This window comes from Glycine soja, chromosome 3, assembly GCF_004193775.1.
Source record: "Glycine soja cultivar W05 chromosome 3, ASM419377v2, whole genome shotgun sequence".
Lineage (NCBI taxonomy): Eukaryota > Viridiplantae > Streptophyta > Magnoliopsida > Fabales > Fabaceae > Glycine > Glycine soja.
This window is the reverse complement of record NC_041004.1, coordinates 3,718,122-3,736,575: the sequence shown is the minus strand read 5'-3', so window position 1 is coordinate 3,736,575 and position 18,454 is coordinate 3,718,122. Positions and strand designations below refer to the sequence as shown.

Genomic DNA, 18,454 nt, shown 5'->3' with positions numbered 1-18,454 from the left:
TACCCCATTTGATAAAGCTCACGCCTTTGCTTTCTCTTAACACACACTCTGCATCTAAGCGATTATTGATCCATCATCCCCACTCCGACCTCTGACACATCACATTCATGTCTTGCCACCTTTTAGACCCCTCATCATCCCCATCTGACTTCTTGCTACAAAAATATACGTGAAGTCACGATCAATGTCTACAAATTATTGTGAAAAAGCTGAAAAGATAAAAAAAACCAAAAAATAAATAACACGAGCAAATAAGCATCATTCCTCCAATAATGCACACCATTCCTCCAATATCGTTTGCCTTCGTTTTCTCTCTGACTATCTCAAAAATAAATATTACCAAATAAGCATCTCTGCCTAGCTCAATCCTCCATTGATTCCCTTTCCCAATTCCCATTCAAGCAATTCCCATCTCATGGCCATCTCAAACAATAATCATCATGCTCTTCTCCTTGTTTCACCAGGAATAGGTCACATAATCCCTGCCCTAGAACTTGCCAAGCGTTTAGTCACTCACAAAATCATTTCCAAACTCACCTTCTTTTATGGTTCAATCAAAACCTCTACTCCATCAAAAGCTGAGACACAAATTCTCCAATCAGCCATAAAGGAAAACCTTTTCGATCTAATTCAACTCCCCCCTATTGATCTCTCCATCCATGTTAGTCCTCATGACACCTTAGAAACCAAACTAGCAATTATAATGCATGAAATCCCACTACTTTTTATGTCTACAATATCCACCATGAACCTAAACCCAACCATGATCATCACTGACTTCTTCTTCAGCCAAGTTATACCTCTAGCCAAAAACCTAAACCTACCCATATTTGCTTTTGCACCAACCAATGCATGGGTCATTGCACTTAGTCTTCAATGCCCCACTTTGGATAAAGAAATAGAAGGAGAATATAGCATTGAAAGCAAACCGATCTCAATCCCAGGTTGCAAATCCGTTCACCCCCTTGATTTGATTCCTATGTTGCGTGACAGGACACAAAGGGTCTACCATGAATTTGTTGGCGTGTGTGAAGGGGCAGCACTGGCTGATGGGATATTTGTGAACACGTTTCATGAGTTGGAGCCAAAGACACTTGAAGCACTTGGTAGTGGACACATTATTACCAAGGTGCCCGTGTACCCGGTTGGGCCTCTAGTAAGGGATCAAAGAGGCCCTAATGGTAGCAATGAGGGGAAAATAGGTGATGTTTTTGAGTGGCTGGACAAACAAGAAGAAGAGTCTGTGGTATATGTGTCACTTGGGAGTGGATACACAATGTCATTTGAGGAAATGAAAGAGATGGCTTTAGGGTTGGAGCTGAGTGGAAATAAATTTGTTTGGTCTGTGCGCTCACCTGTCACCAAAGCTGGCACCGGCAACTATTTCACAGCAGGTGGGTTGGTACAGTGTGACATTTTTTATTTACTTATTATAATTAAGACAGAATCACCTAATTGTGACTGTTTTTTCAGACTTATTGGAAGTCTCAAACTCTCCATCAATATATATATATAATGCATCTTGATCTAGACAGAGATGACAAAATAAATGCTGGTCATAACGTTTACTTAATAAAATAAGTCAGTTGGATAGTATAATTTAACAAGTCAAGAAGTGGATCAAGTTAAGTTGACATGTGAGATTATTTAATTGATGATTATAGTTGTTATTATCACAGCTTATCTTGATCGGATGAAGGTAATTATTTTGATTATAATAATTATGGTGACAAAAATTATGATAATTACGATGATGGTGATAATGATTAGTTAATAATAATTTTAAAAAATAAAAACATGATAATTGAGATTTTATTAAATATGGTAATATTTTTAAAGATTTAATTTTTATTTTGTGATATTTTTTTAGATTTGATGATTACATGAATTTTTAAGTATTGACCTAATGATTGATATTAATTTTTATCACTTTCACAAGTAGGCAAGTATTTTCACTAGAGTGAGACTATATATATGAAGATAATTCATTTTTTAAATTTTAATAATTGAATTATTTATTCATCAGAAGTATTATATCATATATTATTCTATTGTAGAATTAATTAGTTCCATTTTCCCCTTAATTATATAGAATTGCTGTTTTAGAGTACCATCGTAGTAATTTTTATATTGTGCTTGAGTTTTCATCATATAATTATTAATTTATATGTGGAATTATAGGTGCACCTCTTGGATATGTTTAAGTTAAGTTTCTTGACATAGATATAGCCATATTAGTCGACAGGAAATTTTCTAAAACGTGAAAGAATTTGAATTATTAAAATAATCGTATATGACAATTTTTAAATTATTACCAATGCAGGTGAGGAAGGGGGAATCGGAACTACTCTTGAGTCTAATAATGAACCATCTTTTCCTGATGAGTTCTACCGCATACAAACCAATGGAATTGTGATCACAGATTGGGCACCACAATTGGATATTTTGAAGCACCCATCTATTGGTGGTTTTGTGTCTCATTGTGGGTGGAACTCACTAATAGAGAGTGTTTCATGTGGGGTGCCAATAATTGGATTGCCTCTTTTTGCAGAGCAAATGATGAATGCTACAATGCTAATGGAGGAAGTTGGCAATGCAATTCGAGTAGAGGTGTCACCATCTACCAACATGAGGGAGGAGTTATCAAAAGCAATAAGGAAGATAATGGATACTGATGACAAAGAAGGATGTGTAATGAGGGAAAGGGCTAAAGAGCTTAAGCAATTAGCAGAAAGAGCTTGGTTTCATGATAGTCCTTCTTATTTAGCACTTTCAAAAATCACTCACTCAAATGGGGTGTGATAACTTATTTGTGGTGGTTAAAATAAGTACTCACTTTGGTACAAGGAAATTTTATTCTAGAATAAACAATTATTATTAGTGTTTTATTTGAACCTTTATCTTTTAAATTTATTCCTTACAAACTAGTATTTCTGTTTGTTTGTTTGAACCTTTATGTTTAGTGGTACTCAATGATCATCTGTTTGTGATAGATTGATATGAAAAGTAATCATTTTCATATAATTTGCACGATCAAATTGATTGTATGAATCCTCAATGAATTAATTTATTAATCATTCATTTCATTTAAGACCCTAATCCTTTGAACTAAATTAATATTTTTATAATCAATTACATATTTGAACTCATTATCAACTTTGTACTTGGATTGCTTCCTGTTAAGATATATGGGAATATATTTTGTTAATGAAAGAAATTGTTTCCTCGAATAATTCATTAAGCATCATTAGCTTATATACAAAATTACAAGCGTAAAGTTAGGCTAAGAATACTTATAGAATATCTTATCATATATTCTGATAATATATTCTATCAAATACAAATTGATTAACTAGGCTAAGAATACTGATAGAATATCTTATCATATATTCTGATAATATATTCTATCAAATACAAATTGATTAGTTATAATTAAGGGCTAATTATATGGCTAATTATACACCTAACAATGAGGGGAAAATAGGTGATGTTTTTGAGTGGCTGGACAAACAAGAAGAAGAGTTTGTGGTGTATGTGTCACTTGGGAGTGGATACACAATGTCATTTGTGGAAATGAAAGAGATGGCTTTGGGGTTGGAGCTGAGTGGAAATAAATTTGTTTGGTCTGTGCGCCCACCTGTCACCAAAGCTGGCACTGGCAACTATCTCACAGCAGGTGAGTTGGTACAGTGTGACATTTTATTTATTTATTTATTATAATTAAGGCAGAATCACCTAATTGTGCCTGTGTTTTTTCAGACTTGTTGGGAGTCTCAAACTCTCAATCAATATATATATATATATATATATATATATATATATATATATGGATACTAGATGGTTTCGTTTACTTAATAAAATAAGTCAGTTGGATTGCATAATTCAATAAGTCAAGAAGTGGATCAAGTTAAGTTGACATGTGAGATTAATTGATGATTATAGTTGTTATTATTATCACTGCTTATCTTGGTCGTATGATGGTAATTATGTTGATAGTAATAATTATGTTGACAAAAATTATGATAATTACGATGATGGTGACAATAATAATTATGATGATGATAATAATTGATTAATGATAATTTTAAAAAATAATAACATGATAATTGAGATTTTATTAAATATGATAATACTTTTACAGATTTAATTTTTCTTTTGTGATATTTTTTAGATTTGATGATTACATGAATTTTTAAGTATTGACCTTATTTATGATTGATATTAGTTTTTCTCACTTTCACACGTACGCAAGTATTTTCACTAGAGTGAGACTTTTGAAATTAATTATCATCAGAACTATTATATCATATATTATTCTATTGTAGAATTAATTAGTTCCCTTTTTCCCTTAATGATATAGAATTGATGTTTTAGAGTACCATCGTAGTAATTTTTATATTGTGCTTGAGTTTTCATCATATAATTATTAATTTATATGTTGAATTGTAGGTGCACCTCTTGGAGAAACCGGAACTACCCTTGGGTCTAATAATGAACCATCAAATTCTTTTCCTGATGAGTTCTACCGCATACAAACCAATGGAATTGTGATCACAGATTGGGCACCACAATTGGATATTTTGAAGCACCCATCTATTGGTGGTTTTGTGTCTCATTGTGGGTGGAACTCATTAATAGAGAGTGTTTCATGTGGGGTGCCAATAATTGGATTGCCTCTTTTTGCAGAGCAAATGATGAATGCTACGATGCTAATGGAGGAAGTTGGCAATGCAATTCGAGTATAGGTGTCACCATCTACCAATATGGTTGGAAGGGAGGAGTTATCAAAAGCAATAAGGAAGATAATGGATAAGGATGACAAAGAAGGGTGTGTAATGAGGGAAAGGGCTAAAGAGCTTAAGCAATTAGCAGAAAGAGCTTGGTCTCATGATGGTCCTTCTTATTTAGCACTTTCAAAAATCACTCACTCAAATGGGATGTGATAACTCATTTGTGGTGGTTAAAATAAGTACTCACTTTGGTAAAAGGAAATTCTATTCTAGAATAAACAATCATTATTACTGCTTTATTTGAACTTTTATGATTTAAATTTATTCCTTACAAACTAGTATTTTTATTTGTTTGTTTAGTGGTACTCATGATGAAAATTAACAATTTAATTTGTTGGTTGTTTTAAATTAATGCTAATTTCTATTTAATATTTAAATGGTCAAATATTGTAAGATTAATTGTGTTTGTAATTAATAAAATAAAAGAGTTATAAGGTCGACTTGGTAGTTGGGAAAGAAAATTTAAGGGTTGAAGGTGATAATTAGGTTTTTTTTACCGTACTTTCATGTGAATTTTTAGGTTATATTCATGATGACATAACCTACCCTTCGGCGGGAGGGTGACGCGGGGCTCACGGGTGCGTATTCCATGGGAGGAAAATGCGCGGAGTCGCCACCAACGTTTATTCGAGGAAAACGTTGAAAAAACCGGAAAGGTGTGGTCCACGAACTTTAAGTGTGAAAGGTTCGAGAGTTGTATTTACGCACGGGGAAGGTATTAGCACCCCACGCGTCCGTCACAAGGGACGACAGCCTTTAATCAAGTGTGCAAATATGACTTCAATTTGTTTTATTTTCCCATTTTTTTTACGTTTTTATGTCTTTTTATGCCTTTTGTATTTTTTATCTTTTTGTGGTTGACAAGGGTGTTTCCCTCGCTCCTACGTATTCCTCAATTGCGACAAGGAAATCAGACCTACGTAGTTCTTTGAGAACTGAACGTTGGTTAAGTTGTTCTTATCTTTTTTTGCAAGATATATTTTGACTGAACAAATGTCGTTTAAGGCATTGGACCATTAAATGATCTTTTGATTTTGAAAGAAGAGAAACATTAAGGCGTTGGACCATTAACGATCTCTTGGTTTTTGAAAGTAGAGAAACGTTAAGGCATTGGACCATTAACGATCTCTTGGGGTGGTCGACAAAAGCAGGGCTTTTGCTCCTGCGTATCCTCAATTGCGATGAGGAAATCAGACCTACATAGTTTTTGCAAAAGCGGTAAAGTTACATGTTGATTTTATGCTTTTGAACGGTCCATGTTAACCGATAAAAGCAAAGAGGACCGTTTAAGGCATTGGACCTTAAAAAGGTTTTTAGTGATTTTTTGCGGACAAAGCTTGATTTGTATGTTGATTTTAGCTTTAGTTTCACTTTAGTTATTAGTCAATTCATTCAAGGAAACTCCCAAAGAAAAACGTTGGATTGATTTTTTTGATTATTTTATTCAAGATATTTTGATTATTTTATTATTATTTTTTAAGATATTTTGATTATTTTATTATTATTTTGCCTTTTTTGGTTTAACCGTGGTTACAGTGTGAACGATCGGTTAGATTTTGTTTTAACAGTGATTAAACGAGATTACAACACAAATGATCGGTTGAAATTCATTTTATCATTTACTAGGTGAGAAAACGGTTTAAATAAACGGTAAAAGCTCGTTAAAAACGGAAGAAAAGAAAACCAAAAATGAACGAAATGAAGATGAAAGCTAAAAAAACAAGAAATGAATTGAAAGTCTCGGATTCGAAAACTTACCCGTTGAAGAACGAAGAACGAACGAAGAACGGATGAAGAACGGTGAAGAACGACGGAAAACCTTCACGAATTTGCTCACGGAAATGTCTCGGAAGCGTTACGGAAGAACCTCGACTTGGATTTTCTTCACGGAAACAAATTTTTTTCACCCAAAACAGCTGAAATGCATAGCATGGGGGGTTAGGGATCTTTGGAATAGCCTCCCTTCGCCGATTTATAGGAAAAGGGGGGAGGAGGTTGCCACCCAACTCGCCCAGGCGAGTTGGGATGCTTCCTCCATAAGCAACCCTGCTACGAAACTATTTTGGAAGGCCCAAATTCAAAAATTTGAAAATTGTTATTTGCACCCCCAACTTGATAAGTTCACCCTCCCTTCTTTCGTAATTTACGGAAAAGTTATGGAAGCCTTACGGAATCATATAGGACTTGACTTTCTTCTTTTTTTCTCTTCATTCTCACCCATATTAAGTGAAATATGCTTATTTAAGGTTATGAGAATTTTACGAAAGCATTACGAAAGTCCCGAAAGCCACGGAAGCCATTTTTTTAACAAAATGTGGGAGGTGGTTGCCGCCCAGCTCGCCAGGTGAGCTAGGTTGCTTTCACCTTAAGCAAGAAAATGCCCAGAATCCTCTAGAAGGGCCCAGATTTGATAATTGCTATTTGCACCCCATATTTTACTAAATACACCTCCCCTTTGTGTTTTTTTGCTGATTCCTTTTCCGTAACGTTACGGAACTTTACGGATTACATAACGACACTTATTTTCTTTCCGGAATATCGCGAAACCTTACGGATTACGCAACAATGCCCTTTTTGACCTTTGGAATGTTGCGGAACTTTACGGATTGCGCAACAATGCTTCCTTTTGACTTCTGGCTTGCCGCGAAACTTCACGGATTGCCTAACGATGGATGTTAAGTACCTCGAAGTGGTCAAGCGAAGGTTGCATGCCACCAAACAGTGGTCCCCAGACGAAATTAGGGTATGATAGTTGCCCCTCTTTACTTGTCTTTTATTGGAGATAAAAGCGAAGTAAAGATAAGACACTAATTTCGTTCGAGCGGAACATCATTCGGCCGGTCAATATCCCCACCAGCGAAACCTGTCATTCAGAAAGAAAAGAAAAGGGATCAGAAGCGTCAACAAACTTCAGTGTCTTGGAAGCGGCAAAGTTGGACAACCACGACACTTCCCTACGCCATTGCACTCGATCGTCCCTGCCCAGCAGAGAAGAATCTCACGCGTCGTCGGACTTGAATGTTTTCGGATGACGAGAGTAAAACCTGCAAAATTTTTGAAAATAATCAGAATCGAACGACTAACATCATCCTGATACCGTCGAATTCGTTCCCCTCGGTTGACGAAAGGTACGGATGACCATAAGGTATCTCCGCCTGCTACCTGACTTCACGGGTCAGGACGAAAAAAGGTGCAGAAGACTTGGTTAGTCTCAGCGTGTCAACGGGCTCGCTTGCCCCTGGTTGACGAAAGGTGGGGGTAACAATATGGTAATCCCGCATGTCACCTGACTTCACGGGTTAGGACGACAAAAGGTGCAGGAGACGATATTAGTCTCTGCGTGTCAACGGGCTCGTTTGCCCCTGGTTGACGAAAGGTGCGGGTAACCATAAGGTAACCCCGCATGTCACCTTACTTCACGGGTCAGGACGACAGAATGTGCAGGAGACGATGTTAGTCTCTGCGCGTCAACGGACTCGTTTGTCCCTAGTTGACGAAAGGTGCGGGTAACCATAAGGTAACCCCGCATGTCACCTGACTTCACGGGTCAGGACAACAGAATGTGTAGGAGACAATGTTAGTCTCTGCGCGTCAACGGACTCGTTTGCCCCTGGTTGAAGAAAAGTGCGGGTAACCACAAGGTAACCCCGCATGTCAACTGACTTCACGGGTCAGGACGACAGAAGGTGCAGGAGACGATGTTAGTCTCTGTGCGCTATCGTGCTTTGAGTCTTATGGATAGCGAAAGAATGTTTATACGGATAACCACTTGGATATTTCTGCCTGCCGCCTAACTTCACGGGTTAGTATTGACAGAAATTGTCTGTGCGGAGAAATTACTTGTGTATCTCCGCACGTCACCTGACTTCACGAGTCAGTATTACAGAAATTGTCTGTGCAGAGAAATTACTTGTGTATCTTCGCACGTCACCTGACTTCACGGGTCAGTATGACAGAAATTGTCTGTGCGGAGAAATTACTTGTGTATCTCCGCACGTCACCTGACTTCACGGGTCAATATGACAGACATTGTCTGTGCGGAGAAATTACTTGTGTATCTCCGCACGTCACCTGACTTCACGGGTCAGTATGACAGACAGCGCGGAAGACAACGTAAATCTCCGCGTGTCAACGGGCTCGTTGGTTGCGATTGACAAAGGGTGCAGAAGACGACGTTAGTCTCTGCATGCTATCATGCTTTGAGTCTTACGGATAGCGAAAGAGTGTTTATACGGAGAATTACTTGTGTATCTTCGCCTGCCCCCTAACTTCACGGGTTAGTATTGACAGAAATTGTCTGTGCGGAGAAATTACTTGTGTATCTCTGCACGTCACCTGACTTCACGAGTCAGTATGACAGAAAGTGTGGGGCGGTCGACAAAAGCAGGGCTTTTGCTCCTACGTATCCTCAATTTGTGATGAGGAACTCAGACGTACGTAGTTCTTGCTAAAGAAGTGTGAGACTGAAATAGTCTCTACCGGAAGATGCTGGCATCTCCGGAAAGGGTGCAGATGACCACATTGGTCTCTGCTTGTCAATCCGACTTGGGGTCTCCGAATGACGAGGTGCGGATAACCGTAAGGTGTCTCCGCATGTTACTGGACTCTCGGGTCGCTGGATAGCAAAGGTTGTGTGCGGGTTACCGTCGGGTGTCTCCACATGCCACCGGACTCTTGGGTCACGGTAGCAAAAGGTAGGGTGGTCGACAAAAGCAGGGCTTTTGCTCCTACGTATCCTCAATTCATGATGAGGAACTCAGACCTACGTAGTTCTTGCTAACTGTGTGAGACTAAAAATAGTCTCGGTGTTCTTTAACTAAAATGCGAACATGCTTTAGTAAAGAAACAAAACTCCCAACTGATCAGAGTAACATATAATTTTTTGATGAAAAACAATGTGTCTATTAGGGAAGGAGAATATGCTGGTGAAATTTTCTCATAACCATAAATGAGATTTCGGGTGTTTGCGTTTCGTTTCTAAACGACCATTTAGAGGAAACACTGGGTCCAACAAAATAGAAGAAAATCACTCAAAGTGTATCAATCTCACACAGGTAAGTGTTTTATCCTAATTCCGAACCATATATATGTCATGACTTGATTTTGCAAATCATTTCCTATCAAATCAAAGATTACATGCGTGATCATGGATCAATAGGACTTTTTCGGGAATAGTGTTTTTTGGAGGGGATTTTTGCTCTGAGTCTTTTGGCCTTTTCCTTTTCTGTTTTGTTTAGTGTGAGGCGAACAAGTCACCGACGCACAGGATTTTGGTTGGCAATCAAAGGGAGAGGACCACTTTAGGTCGTGGTTTCCTTTCTTTCCTTATTTGGTGGTGATAATTCTGTATTGTTCAGATATTGTCTGGCCCAAAGACCTTTCTGTATATTTATTTTCTTCCGATCTTTGATCGGGGATTTTCTTTCTTTTTTCTTTTTGCTTTCTTCCAATCTTTGATCGGAAATTTCTTTTTGCTTTCTTCCGGTCTTTGATCGGGAACTCTCTTTTCTTCTGAGGGCAAGGATGGGCATTCTTAACCTAGGTGAAGATTTATGGTGAGTTGGGATTTTGGCTGATGCAATCCTTCCCCGCAAGGGCATTGGGTAGAAGACTCAAAGTAGATTGGGCTAGAGATCCAAGGGAAGGCCCTAGGGTTCTCATGAGCCTTAGGGTAGATTTCGAGCCCATGGGCTAAGTATGAGCCCGCTTATCTTTGTAAATATTAGAATAGGTTTTTCCTTCGTCTGGGCCTTGTATTTTGGCCATTCTAGTAGTATAGGGTTTTAGCCTTGTATTTTGGGGCATTTTGAGTAGTCTTTGTAGTAAGGACTTTTTTTTTTGTATTTTCATGTTTTTTTTCATGGGGGTGAGCTTAGCTATTAGAGAGGTGTGTGTAGCTAAGCTCTAGCTTCTTTAGGAATCTTCTTAAGGAAGCTTCTCAAGGAGGTGAGCTTAGTTATGAGAGGGGTGTGTGTAGCTAAGCTCTAGCTTCTCAAGGAAGTTTTCTCAAAGAAGCTTCTCAAGGAAGTTTTCTCAAGAAAGCTTCTCAAGGAAGCTACCTAGTGTATAAATAGAAGCATGTGTAACACTTGTTGTAACTTTGATGAATGAGAGTCTTGTGAGACATACTTCAAAGTTCCACTTCTCTCCCTCTTTTATTCCTTCAATTTCGTGCTCCCCCCTCTCTCTTTCTCTCCCTCTTTCTTTTCCTCCATTGAAGCATCCTCTCCAAGCTTCTTATCCAAGGCTCATCTTGGTGGTGAAGCTCCTTCTTCCATGGCTTATTCCTTAATGGATGGCGCCTCCTCTCACCTCTTTTCCTTTGTCTTCCGCTGCATCTCCATGGTGGAAAATCACCATTAAAGGACCTCATTGAAGCTCAAAGATCCAGCCTCCATAGAAGCCCCACAAGCAAGCTTCCATCATTGGCTCAAGGCTTGTAGAACGGCTGGACATGATATATGTCAGAGTGTTGGTTTGGCCAGCGGTTCAGGGATAAAGGAGATGTCCCACATTATTTCCATGACACACATGCAACAATGATGATTAGGAAATTTTATGCAAAACTGGTCATGCATGCACCCATGTGGACACTCAAGCATCAAGTTTTTATGGTCATGTGACACTAGGGCTCAGGTTTCATTTTCCCTGTTTAAGTCAACCCAGTGTTTCCAAAACATGTTCTTTTATCAATTCATGCATTCATCCGAGTCTATTTTGGGCGTTCAGGAATATTTTCACAGCATTCACCCTTCAGGTGTATACACATTTTTTTTTTCAAAAACTGGTTATGATCAGTGAATCTTTTTCAAAGAAAAGCTGGAAGTTATTTCTCTTCAAAAGCATGTTGGCTTTTCAGCTAGACAATTTATTTTTCTTTTTCTCTTTTTTTTCTTTTTCTATTAAGTTATTATCATTTGTTTATTTCTTTTTTTTTTCCGAAAAGGTCGTGCGGATGAGGGCGCACACCACCTACTCACGTCAAACCACAAGGTAAACGAAAAAACATGCAATGGTAAGTCGTAATAAAAACGGTGACGAAATAACTAAGAGCCATAACGCCAAATTCTAGCAGAAACATAAACAATAACTGAAAGCAGTAATGTTAATAACAACACAAACAATAACTGAAAGCAATAATGTTAATAACAAAAAGTGTGGCGACCTTGGTCACGTGGCTCCGCTCCCTCCCAAGAAACCGAGTAGGTCAGTCATATCTTCATCCATATGGAATTCATCCGCCTCATCGGGGGATCCTGCAGACTCCTCCCTTGCCTGGGCATCGGGCCAGTCTCCAGGGCATGCGACCTCAGCCCCAAACTGCTCCAGGGTAGGGCATACAAAAGAGGCGGAACCCTGCCCCTAGTGACTGAGGCTGAACCGGTAGAGACACTCATGTATCTGCACCTGTCCACGGTGGTTGGCCGCCTGCTGGCGAACCAAATGCTGTAGATAATGCTCCACGCCCAGTGGCCCTGCTGGATCGGCCTACCGAGGTGGTGCAGTACTTCTCGATGAAGGCTCGGGTGATCGGCGGTTAGATTACCTTACTGGAGGTGACAGGCACTCTGTAAAACTGACAAAGGCTCGTAATCAGAGTTGGAATCCCTAGGACCCTATTGGACTTCTCCGGGTCCACTAGGTGTCTTGCGGGCGCGATCTCTGCAAACAATAGATGACATCAGAAATCAATTGAGAGAAGCGCATACTTACCTATGTCACAATGGCATGACCTTGCTGGGGGGGACGGGCACCCTGTAGGAATGACAGAGGCCCGTAACCAGAGCTGGAAACCCCAGGGCCCTGTTGGGCTCCTCCGGGTCCACTAGGTGTCTTGTGGGAGCGATCCCTGCAAATAGTGGATGGTATCAGAAATCAATTGAGCCACGTGCATACTTACCTATGTCATGACGGCACAGACCAACTGATACTTCCGTAGGGGGAGATCGGCATTATGGTCACTGGGCAGAATGTTGCTAAGTAGCAACGTCATCCATATCTGTGCAAGAGTAGTCATGTTGGTGCGCATGATCCGCACTCGTCTCTTTGCAGCGGCACGGGTGAAATCTTGCCCCGGTATGCACAATAGCTGCGCGATAGCCTCCCTCTGGTTGTGCTCGCACAGTTGGCCCTCCTCCGAGATCAGGGGGTGGCCCAAGAACTGATAAAAGGAAACTACTAGCCCCTTAACCGGGAGCGCAAGTCTCAGTTAAGCATTAAGGGCAGAGGGCCTTAATTTCTCTAAAGGCGCAGATGTGTAGCCCTCTGAAAGTGAGGATGCGTAGCCCTCTAAAGGTGAGGGTGTGCAGCCCTCTGAAGTCGAGGACGTGTCGCCCTTTGAAGGCGAGGGCTTGCAGCCCTCTGAAGGAGAGGGCGTATAGCCCATCTGAAGGCGAGGATGCGTAGTCCTCTAAAGGCGAGGGCATGTAGCCCTCTAAAGGAGAGGACATGTAGTCCTCTGAAGGTGAGGGCGTGTAGCCCTATGAAGGCGAGCGCGTGCAGCCCTCTGAAGGTGAGGACGTGTAGTCCTCTAAAGGTGAGGGCGTGCAACCCTCTGAAGGTGAGGACGTGTAGTCCTCTAAACGCGAGGACTTATAGTCCTCTGAAGGTGAGGACGTGTAGTTCTCTGAAGGTGAGGGCGTCCAGCCCACTGATGGCGAGGACGTGTAGTCCTCTGAAAGTGAGAGCGTGCATCCCTCTGATGGCGAGGACGTGTAATCCTTTGAAGGTGAGGGCGTGCAGCCCTCTGATGGCGAGGACGTGTAGTCCTTTGAAGGCGAGGGCGAGCAGCCCTCTGAAGACGAGGACGTGCAGTCCTCTGAAGGCGAGGACGTGTAGTCCTCTGATGGTGAGGGCGTGTAGCCCTCTGATGGAGAGGACTTGTAGTCCTTTGAAGGTGAGGGCGAGCAGCCCTCTAAAGACGAGGACGTGCAGTCCTCTGAAGGTGAGGATCTGCAGTCCTCTGAAGGTGAGGACGTGCAGTCCTCTGAAGGTGAGGGCGTGCAACCCTCTGATGGCGAGGATGTGTAGTCCTTTGAAGGCGAGGGCGAACAGCCCTCTGAAGATGAACACGTGCAGTCCTCTGAAGGCGAGGACGTGTAGTCCTCTGATAGTGAGGACGTGTAGTCCTTTGAAGGCAAGGGCGAACATCCCTCTGAAGACGAGGACGTGCAGTCCTTTGAAGGTGAGGGCGTGCAGCCCTCTGATGGCGAGGACGTGTAGTCCTCTGAAGGTGAGGGCGTGTAGCCCTCCGATGGCGAGGACGTGTAGTCCTTTGAAGGCAAAGGCGAGCAGCCCTCTAAAGACAAGGACGTGCAATCCTCTGATGGCGAGGACGTGCAGTCCTCTGAAGGCGAGGACGTGCAGTCCTCTGAAGGCGAGGACGTGCAGTCCTCTGAAGGTGAAGACGTGCAGTCCTCTGAAGGCGAGGACGTGTAGTCCTTTGAAGACCAGGGCGTGCAGCCCTCTGATGGCGAGGACGTGTAGTCCTCTGAAGGCGAGGGCGAGCAGCCCTCTAAAGACGAGGACGTGCAGCCCTCTGATGGCGAGGACGTATAGTCTTATGAAGGGGAGGATGTGTAGCCCTCTAAAGGTGAGGGCGTGTAGCCCTATGAAAGTGAGGACATGTAGCCCTCTGATGGCAAGGACGTGCAGTCCTCTGAAGGCGAGGACCTGTAGTCCTCTGAAGGCGAGGACCTGTAGTCCTCTGAAGGTGAGGACGTGCAGTCCTCTGATGGCGAGGACCTGTAGTCCTCTGAAGGTAAGGGCGTGTAGCCCTTTGAAGGCGAGGACTTGTAGTCCTCTAAAGGTGAGGATGTGTAGTCCTCTGAAGGTGAGGGTACTAGTACCCAAGGGTCCACCCTTATGAGAAAGCATGAGATTGACTCATTGAGAGGGCCGGTCATCCCAAATTCAAAAGATTAGACATTAGATGAGGAAATCTATGCAGTCAACATGATTTTTAGGGATGCAGATGCATGCAACCTTTGTCTTAAAATGCAGTAAATGCGAACTTCGTATGAAACAATGCAATGTAATGGAAAGTTGTACAATGTTCATGACATTCTTTCCCTATTTTATGATTTTGATTTAATTTTTTTGGAAAACACAGATTGACTGTCCTTTTGAAAAAGGTGATAATTCATGCAACCTTATCCTCTCTTTTTCAAATCTCTCCGGGAACTCCCTCAGAGTGTATGTTATGTTTGATTTAAACACTTGACCATTTTGGAGTGACGGCAATGGAGCCATTTAATCAATCCATTGAAATCCCAAGGTTTGTCACTCCCTCTTTTTTTTTGTTTAAAAACATCGACGGGTGAGAACTTTTGATCTGCCCCTAGGTTCGCTTGAGGCTCATGCACAATGCCCCTCATTGCCCCAGTGTAAGGCTTTGAGGTATCATCGTTGTTTTGTTTTCACAACTTTGTAGCAGGGAACCTATTGGGTGAGAACTTCTAATTTGCCCCTAGGTTCGCTTGAGGTTTATGCATGGTGCCTTTCATTGCCCCAGTGTAGGGCTCTGAGGTATCCATCGTTGTTTTGTTTTCACAACCTTGTAGCAAGGAAGAATGAAAGAAGCGGTTAATTCTCAAAAAGGATTTTCAAGGACGAGAAACAGTTGAAGGATTTTTCAGTTGACAGATTAAGTCAAATGACTCCTATTCTTGATAATTCACTTCTCTCTCAAAAAGACAAACTTTCAGGAATGATAAAATGAGGTCACATGAATGTCTATATTTTTACTTGAAAACACAGTCAATCAAATGCTTTTTTTTTCTTTTTCTTTTTGAACTTTTCTGCTTTACTCGTTGTTTACGGCATCCTTACCAAATGTGTAGCACGAGTAATTTTCTGATTGAACGGTCTTGGAAGTCCAAACTCAGGAGTGCAGGTCGCTTGAGCAAACAAACCAATGGCATGCACCCACATTCCAGTGGAAGCAAAGATGTAATTACGAGAGGATGAGGCACAAAGGTGTCAAATTTATCCATATTATTTAGCATTGTAACTGTGGTTTACAATAATGGCATAAACTTGAAAATCCTGATGAGTCATTAGAGACATCTAACAACAGCTTTCAAAATTGCCCCATGTGTGGTGTCGCTTGTCAATGTTAGGATTCACAAGCGATTCTCCTCAAATTTCAGCCAGCCCGCATCAATTAGACTTTGCACCTTACACTTCGAGGTCATACAGTGCTCAATGGAATGCCTCGGGGCTTCTCCATGACAAGCACACATTGCGTTCGAGTCGTATCCTTGGTTGGGGTTATGGCTACCATTGAATTATCGAGTGGATATGGGAGCAAGTCATCATAGGACACTGGAATTAGGGTGAATTCTATAGGCTTTTTCGCTGCAAAATTCCTTCCTTCATTGGTGTTTTGGTTCGTGCTAAAGGTGGTGTTCGTGATTGGAAGTGTGGTAGACAAGCTTTGTGGTTGATTTATGAATGGTCTTTGTGGATGACTAGGTGGTGGGTAATGAGAAGGGCTGATATTGGCTGAGTAATGATGTTGTTGAGCTGGTGGGGGAGTTTCCATGTAGGGACGGCAGTCGCAGCATGGGTTTCTCCTTCATTCTCACCCTCTTCATTTGCCCTAATTTTCTCGTTCGTCCAAGCAGGATGATTAAATTTACCTCTTTTTAGACCCACTTCGATCCTTTCGCTGGCGAAAACTAAATCAGCAAAGCTTGAAGGTGTGTAGCCCACCATCTTTTCATAGTATAATACTGGTAATGTGTCTACCATCATGATTATCATCTCCCTTTCCATCATTGGGGGTGCCACTTGGGCTGCCAGATCTCTCCACCTTTGGGTGTATTCTTTGAAAGATTCGTGCCCCCTTTTTGCACATGTTCTGTTGTTGCATCCTATCCGGAGCCATATCAGAATTGTACTGATACTGCCTAACGAAGGCAACCATTAGGTCCTTCCAAGAATGGACTCGGGAAGGTTCCAAGTTAGTGTACCAGGTAGCAGCTACCCTAGTAAGACTTTCTTGGAAGAAATGTATCAATAGTTCCTCATCTTTTGCGTATGCCCCCATCTTTCGACAATACATCCTTAGATGGTTCTTGGGGCGAGTACTCCCATTGTACTTGTCAAAGTCCAGTGCCTTGGACTTGGGAATGACCATGTTCGGGTACTAGGAACAACTCTTCTATGACAGTAAAGGCATAATCTCAGCCTCCTTCAATGGCCTTGAGCCTTTCCTCTAGATGATCCAACTTTCCCATTTCTGTCATAGCATGAGGGTTTTTACCCAATGCGGAATGCAAGAGGTGTGGTTGTGGGTGATACTGAGGGCCCTCCAAAGTGTTTTGCAGGGGTATATCACCAACTGCTTGCCCTTCAGTGGCATATCCGAGGCAAGGCTCGAAGTCGGCTAGATTGTGGTGGGGAATTTCATGTGTCTCTCCCACGGTTTGAGAGACATGTGCATGATTAGATTGAGGTTGTTGGCTCTCAATGAGTATCGGAGTGGAGTTATTGACATTCTCATTGGGAGTGTACGCCACATTGGGTGGTGTATAGTTGGGAGGCAAGCCATATGGCGGGAAGGCGTGCTCGTTTTGAATTTGCACATCATGGGGCCGTCCGTACTTTCCAAATCTTTGCCCACCATACCTACCGTATTTGAGGTTGGATGATTTATTTGTTTGAGGCCAAATGGGGGTGTCGGGTTCACCTTAGCAACAGCGCTGGCAGCGGCAACTGCAACCACATTGGCTTCCATTATCTCCTTTATGCTCATCATGACCTTCATCATTGTGGCCATTTGCTCTTTCAAGGCCTCCATGTCGGCCTTCATTGCTCTTGCACCTCACCCATTACTCTAGCTCTAGCACGGGTTCGGTAAGGGTACCGTAAAGCGTGTTCTTTTCTTTTTTATAACAATGATTAAGTTCATTTTTTTTTCAAGGAAAGAATGCAATGAGCAATGCAACCAATGAAAAGCATGGATGTATGCGAATGATGCACAGTTGAAGTATTGTGAATTTTTACGTAGGACATGGGGTTGAATCAATTTAGATTTTCAACATGGTCCATGACATCTTTGTTAAGGTGAAACTAGAAGTAATAAGGACATCAACAGTCCTAAATGTGTTTGGTAGTAGATGAAGCAGCGATGTAACTCGATCCATCTTTTGCCCCAATTTTTTGCAAGATGGTTACTTCTATACTTCAACTTGACTTGATGAACCTTTTCGCAAAAGCATGAGCTTGGTTCAACCCTATAATCCCAGGAATGGCAATTCTGATCGCCAATACTTCAACAACATTTCATAGAGATGAAAGACTCGGGAATACGTATGCTATGCATGGAAAATGTAATTATGATATTGAGATGCCTAAAGAAACATTTTTTCTTAGTTAACCATGCATTAGGTACCATGCTCAATCATTTTGTTTTGTTTTATTTTTAGAAATGGGTTTATGATCCCAACATGGTTGGCTCATGGTACCTAACACATGCAACTAAGAATGTAGTGTGAATTTTCACGCTTCCTTTTTTGTTTTTGTTTTGCAGAGGAAAACACAAGGATCATGCATGAGCAAACATGAAAACAAAAGGTATGCAGTTTGTAGAACAAAAAGTATGTTGAACGCATATGCATGATGATGCAATGACTCATGCAAAATGTGATGCTGGAATA

The 18,454-nt window shown here is 41.3% G+C and overlaps 1 protein-coding gene and 1 pseudogene across 1 annotated transcript; both read left to right on the top strand.

Annotated features, from left to right (window-relative positions):
- Window positions 1-365: 365 nt before the first annotated feature.
- Window positions 366-2,927, top strand: LOC114405936 (anthocyanidin 3-O-glucosyltransferase 5-like). The gene is made up of 2 exons (XM_028368462.1): window positions 366-1,394; window positions 2,324-2,927. The coding sequence occupies exons 1-2, from the start codon at window positions 416-418 to the stop codon at window positions 2,800-2,802; spliced, it is 1,458 nt and encodes a 485-aa protein (XP_028224263.1). The 5' UTR covers window positions 366-415; the 3' UTR covers window positions 2,803-2,927.
- A 520-nt stretch (window positions 2,928-3,447) lies between these two features.
- On the top strand, window positions 3,448-5,068 carry LOC114405645 (annotated as a pseudogene).
- The last annotated feature ends 13,386 nt before the right edge of the window (window positions 5,069-18,454 follow it).

Excerpts from the sequence above, each read along its gene's own strand:
- LOC114405936 (XM_028368462.1), top strand. The coding sequence starts at position 416 with ATGGCCATCTCAAACAATAATCATCATGCTCTTCTCCTTGTTTCACCA. Across the intron at positions 1,395-2,323 it reads CGGCAACTATTTCACAGCAG|GTGAGGAAGGGGGAATCGGA; the intron begins GTGGGTTGGTAC and ends TTACCAATGCAG.